Here is a 6000-nt window from a genome sequence, read left to right on the forward strand (position 1 = left end):
CTTCCAGCTTGGAACTTACCTAACGGTTGCTGCCTGCGCATGGTTTTGTTCAGGGAGAAGGGCTTGGGATTTGAAGGGCGGGGTGCGGAATGGTTTAGACTCGGCCAAAATTTAATCGATCAAGTTCTCAACGGCTGTCCCTAGGCTAAAAGAGGCTAGGTTAAATTCCTCCAGAGCCTTCTCAGTGGCAGCCCCAACAATCTGGAATTCCCTCCCAGAAGCCATCAGCGCCCTGCGGGACTTATCGCAGTTCTGCAGGGCCTGCAAGACTGAATTGTTTCGGATGGCATATGACGTTTAAACGGGAGAGGGCTGCCGCCTCGCCTGACTCTGTCTCGCATTTGTACCAACCGCCTAGGATCTGACGGCTTTGGAGAAAGGGAAACACTATATGATCTTGCCTGAATAGAGGAAGTAGCACCATCGCGATTTTATCTGACTGCTTTATTGTTTTACTGTTTTAACATCGTTATCTTAGGTTGCTAGTCGCCTTGAGTGTTCGGAGAACAGGCGGGATATAAGTCTAACACAGGGGGAGGCCAAACTTGCTTAATGCAAGAGCCACAAAGAATAAACATCAGCTGTTTGAGAGCCGCAAGGAGGGAGGAGGGCAAATTTAATGGGGGGGAGAGAGAGAGACGGACAAAAAGCAACTTTAAATGCAGTTCTCCGAGGGATTTAAAGAGATTAATGCCTTCTCCAAGTCAGCTGATGGGGCAGTGAGAGCCACACAATATGTGTGAAAGAGCTACATGTGGCTCCAGAGCCACAGTTTGGCCATCCCTGGGAGGCCAGTTTGGTGTAGTGGTTAAGTGTGCGGACTCTTATCTGGGAGAACCGGGTTTGATTCCCCACTCCTCCACTTGCAGCTGCTGCAATGGCCTTGGGTCAGCCATAGCTCTGGCAGAGGTTGTCCTTGAAAGGGCAGCTGCTGTGAGAGCCCTCTCCAGCCCTACCCACCTCACAGGGTGTCTGTTGTGGGGGAGGAAGGTAAAGGAGATTGTGAGCTGCTCTGAGACTCTTCGGAGTGGAGGGCGGGATATAAATCCAATATCTTCATCTACCTCACAGGGTGTCTGTTGTGGGGGGGAAGGTAAAGGAGATTGTGAGCCGCTCTGAGACTCTTCGGAGTGGAGGGCGGGATATAAATCCAATATCTTCTAACGTAATAAATAATAATAAATACTAATCTGTAAAGACTCCCACAAGAGCCAGAGTTTCCCCCTGAAGCTGTTTTCGATACAAATCTGGACTTTGGGTGAGGTTCTTCGCCGAGGTTCCGATAGGACGGGGCGCTCCAATTTCGAAAGCGGAGCGAAAGGGAGCGAGCCCTGAATTTTGGCAGGCTCCGAGATCTGGCAGCTGCTTCACTGACCCGAACGCAGCAGCCCGAAAAAGAAATAAAGCATTAAAAAGTGGGCTGTTGATAGCTATCGGCTATTTTCAGATACAGGAATTTGACCGGAGAGGCACAGGGAGGTCACGTGGCTGTTTGCAAACAGTCGCAGCCCCTCCGGCTGCCTGGCCCCGCCGGCCTCTGGCAAAGCGTAGCCCTCCAGCCGCCCGGGGAAATGCCAGAACAGCCGGCATCGATGCCCCCTCTCTAGGCCCCAGGCGGACTGCAAATAATCACTCGCAGACGACAGTTGCTGATGACAGCCCCGTGCGTTCTGGGTGAATTTCTAGAATCGGTTGTTAAGACCGAAAAGTTCCCTGTCACACAGATGTGCCAGGGCCGCGTGTTTTTGCGCTCAGAGCGGACCGTGCAAACAGAGCAAGGCAGATGCCAGTTTCGTTTTGAGTCGCTTCCGAATCCTGGCTTTCGGCGGCGGGGGGGAGGAAGGGCCCGGAAAGGGGGTTGCGCAGCTGCTGGGGGAACAGGGTGGCGCGGCCCCGTCTGAACACTGGGCGCTCCGTTCTTCGAGCCCCGGCAGCTCCGGTGCTTCGGGAAACAAATGACCCCAGCTGCTCGATTCCTGCTCGCTGAACCAGAGGCTTCTGGGACACCGAGTCTCCCCGATTGACGTCAGCGAGGGCCGCTGCAACCCTCCACTGGCTCTGATAAATGGGGCCGCTAATTGAATTAGAGAGCACTCCAAGCCATCGACTAATTAGGCTACGCAGGCAGCGTCTGCTGAATGCGCTCCGGTTTTGGTGGCAGGAGGGGTACTGTGCTTAGCTGAGGGTCCGTGGCTCTTGCAGGGGAGACCCCCCCCCACTTTGCCACCTCGGAAGAACTGCAGAGCCTGGGGCAGGGTGCCCAAATGCCTAAGGCCCAAGGCACACCTCTCGCTTTCGCTCACAAGGGCTTGCGACTCGCAGACTCTCCCCAGAGCCCGCTAATGGGCCTCTCGGCGCAAGTCCTCCGGGAGAAAAGTCTGCCGCTCCAGCTCTGCCTGGGGAACGAGGCAGTGCCGAGGAAGCAAGATGTGGCCAAAAAACGTCTGGAGAGCTACCGCTGGCCACTCCTGATCTATAAGAACAGCTTGCTTCTAATAAAAATATTGCAGAGAGCTATTGGCCAGCAAACTCCAGAAGGCTTGTGCGTCTGGATAAATGCATATGTTTGGATAGGGTTAAGCTCTTAATAGAAATATATATTAAGATAGAAGACGTTGCTGAAGAGCATTAATATTGGGTTGTTACAAGAGCCTGGTAACCCGAGAAAGCAAGGGAGACCGCTCGCGCTTAGCAAAGGCAAGGCCGGAGGAAGGAGGCGGGAAGAGAGTCTTCCAGGAGCCTGAGGTAAAAACAAAACACTTTCAGTTTGCTCCTTCCCAGACTTAGGATTGCACGGCTGTCATTTCAGTGCAGCTGGTTTTGCTTCCGTGGGTGTCTTGGTTTTATTGGGATTAGCTGCCTTTTTGAAAAATTATTATTATTTGTTCGTTCCTCTTCCGCCCATTCCCCACGGGGGGCTCAGAGCGGAGCGCAACGCAAATAATAAAATCCCAACAGCGTAACAATAAAAACCGATTACAACGTTCAGCCGGTTGAGCCGGGCCATATAGGAAGATGGTATAACAATACGATGCAGCTTCACAGCGCAGTAGGATAGTACAGTAGGGGAGGCCAACCGATCTAATGGGTAGATGCCCGCCGCCTTACCCGAAGACCTGGCGGAACAGCACGTTTTACAGGCCCTACGGAAGGCCAGCAAGCCAGGTAGAGCCCGGATCTCCAGAGGGAGCTGACTCCACCAGGTTGGGGCCAGGACCAAGAAAGGCCAGGTAGAGGCAAGACGGGCATCTCTTGGGCCGGGGACAGTCAGTCGATCTTGGGAGGCCGAACGAAGCGACCTCCGGGGCATATACGGGAAGAGACGGTCCTTGATGGAGAGGAAGGGGTCTAAACTTTTTCAAGAAGGGAGCCGTGTCGGTCTTCAGTAGACAAGCCAGGCTCGAGTCCAGGGGTACCTTAAGAGGCCAGTGATAATTTTGGGGGGTATCAGCTTTCGAGAGTCAAAGCTGATACCCTGAGGATCTCGTTGGTCTCGTGGGCGCTACTGGACTCGAATCCAGCTGAACATTTTCAAGGAACTAGCAAGCAGAAGGGCTGGGGGATTAACTTGAATTTGAACTCAAGGCCGCCGTGCCTTTTTCACACATGAAAGCAAAAGAGTACAGCTTTAAAGCTGCATGTCTTTCCAGGTCCTCCAAGTTGTTCCGGGCCTTCTATGTCCCCTTCCTGTCCGACCAGCACACAACGTACGTGAACTACACCATCCTGAAGCCCCGGCGAGCGAAGCAAGTCCGGAAGAAAACGGGAGGCTAAGAGAATCAGCCAGAAGGGTTGGCTTTCTGCTTCCGTAATCCCCACCTCCTTCCCCCACATTTGTACACAGAGGACAGCAGGGGTGCCAGGAAGAGAGCTTGTGAAGGATTCCCCTTTGGCTGTTCGTTCTGCAGGCTCTTACTGGCGACACGATCGGCCCGTGGCTGGGGGTTCTGTGCTTTCTCCTAGGCCGTCCCCCTGCTGCTCTCTTGCTAAAGAGGGGACAGGAGCAGAAGTCTGGGACGATTTCCCAGGTGCGGCCCCGTCTCAAGAGAGCGCTACCTGTCTTTCAGCTGTTCTCTGCGCTGCAGAACATCTCACTCGCTCCGGAAGGGGGGAGGTTCCTGTTTCTTTTCGGAGGGGCCTTCAAAAGAGAGACACTCACGATGGCCTGCAGGAACTCCGAAAAGTCCCTCGGGCCTACGGACAAAATTGGTCCCAAAACAGACCCAGAGGAGGCGAGCAGAACTTTGCACTTTCAGAAACAGATGTCGTTAGTGGCATAATTTAGCAGGACGTGACTTTTGTGTAGGTGGCGTTCCTTCCCGCTGTCTTTGTCAGCACCTGCCACAAAGAGGGGTTTAGAAGCTTCATCTAGGCTCTGTGGGAAAGGCCCGAGCTCTGTACATTCAGAATATTGCAAAGATGTCGGGGGAAACGCGAGGCCCTCCTCGGGCTTGTTTATTTTGGGCTGTACTGTGTGATGAAACTGTCTGTAACGTTCATTAAAAAATTAGACTTTGCCTCCTCCAAGCACAATTTGACCATGGACTGAAAGTGAGTCTCTGTCTCTCTGTTTCTCTCTCTGCCCCCCCCCCTCCTGACCTCCCGGCTTGTCAACAGCCCCCCAGCCGTTGCCTTGGTGTGCACGGCCTCCGGATCTGCATCCCATCTCCTAGAAGGGTCTGGAGCGGCGGGTGGTTTCGTTTGCCAGGGGTTATAGGGAAGGGCTCTTGTCTGCGGTTGGAGCAGGGATTTAAGGCTTTACAAACAAGGAAGTTGCTCTGGAACAAGCTCAGTCAACCCTGGGAGGTGGGTGGGAGAGGACAGCTGCTTTTTATCAAGGACATCCTAATTTATTACGGACCTATTTGGCGGCAGGGCGGAGAGAAGAGCAGGAACATTTCCTGGTTGCGGCTGACCTGCAGCGTTATGAATTTTCTGGCAATTGAAAGGTTTCCCTGGAGGAGGGAATGCTCTCCGTTGGAAGCATTGTTTATTCATTTCAAACTTTTATTTCTGATTCCTTTGCATCTTGAAGAGGGCTGGGGGTACGCAGAGCTTTTACTCCAGAGAAAAGAGCATCTGATTACTGTCGATTGAACTGCTAGGTTGGGGCAACCTGCAACCGGTGCTCCCTCTAAGCTGTGGAGTCTCATGAGCAAAAATTCTACTTTGTGAGCTACTGGCATTAAAGTTGTGAGAGAGCCATTTGGCTACTGAGAGCCAGTTTGGCGTAGTGGTGAAGTGCACGGACTCTTATCTGGGAGAACTGGGTTTGATTCCCCACTCTTCCCCTTGCACCTGCTGGGATGGCCTTGGGTCAGCCATAGCTCTGGCAGAGCTGTCCTTGTGAGAGCCAGTTTGGCGTAGTGGTGAAGGGCGCGGACTCTTATCTGGGAGAACCGGGTTTGATTCCCCACTCCTCCACTTGCAGCTGCTGGAATGGCCTTGGGTCAGCCATAGATCTGGCAGAGCTGTCCTTGTGAGAGCCAGTTTGGCGTAGTGGTGAAGTGCGCGGACTCTTATCTGGGAGAACTGGGTTTGATTCCCCACTCCTCCACTTGCACCTGCTGGAATGGCCTTGGGTCAGCCATAGCTCTGGCAGAGCTGTCCTTGTGAGAGCCAGTTTGGCGTAGTGGTGAAGTGCGCGGACTCTTATCTGGGAGAACTGGGTTTGATTCCCCACTTGCACCTGCTGGAATGGCCTTGGGTCAGCCATCGCTCTTGCAAGAGTTGTCCTTGAAAGGGCAGCTGCTGTAAGAGCTCTCTCAGCCCCACCCACCTCACAGGGTGTCTGTTGTGGGGGAGGAAGGGAAAGGAGATTGTGAGCCGCTCTGAGACTCTGAAATTCAGAGGGGAGGGCAGGGATATAAATCCAATATTGTCATCATCTTCTTCAACTTCTTCATAAATGAGTTTGCTCTGGGACCGTGGTTCCTGAGCTGAGAGGAAAATGTGTGAACCAAAGGCTAAGAAACTGTGAGCTAGCTGACACTAACTCAG

General features: G+C 53.1%; 1 protein-coding gene across 1 annotated transcript in view; it reads left to right on the forward strand.

Moving 5' to 3' along the window:
• Positions 1–4551, forward strand: part of ALG9 (ALG9 alpha-1,2-mannosyltransferase) — a 54411-nt gene extending 49860 nt beyond the window's left edge. Inside the window, 1 exon segment of the mRNA XM_060250453.1 lies at positions 3651–4551. Coding sequence (XP_060106436.1) covers positions 3651–3774 — 124 coding nt within the window. The 3' untranslated portion in view covers positions 3775–4551.
• Positions 4552–6000: the final 1449 nt, after the last annotated feature.

This window comes from Heteronotia binoei, chromosome 12, assembly GCF_032191835.1.
Source record: "Heteronotia binoei isolate CCM8104 ecotype False Entrance Well chromosome 12, APGP_CSIRO_Hbin_v1, whole genome shotgun sequence".
NCBI lineage: Eukaryota > Metazoa > Chordata > Lepidosauria > Squamata > Gekkonidae > Heteronotia > Heteronotia binoei.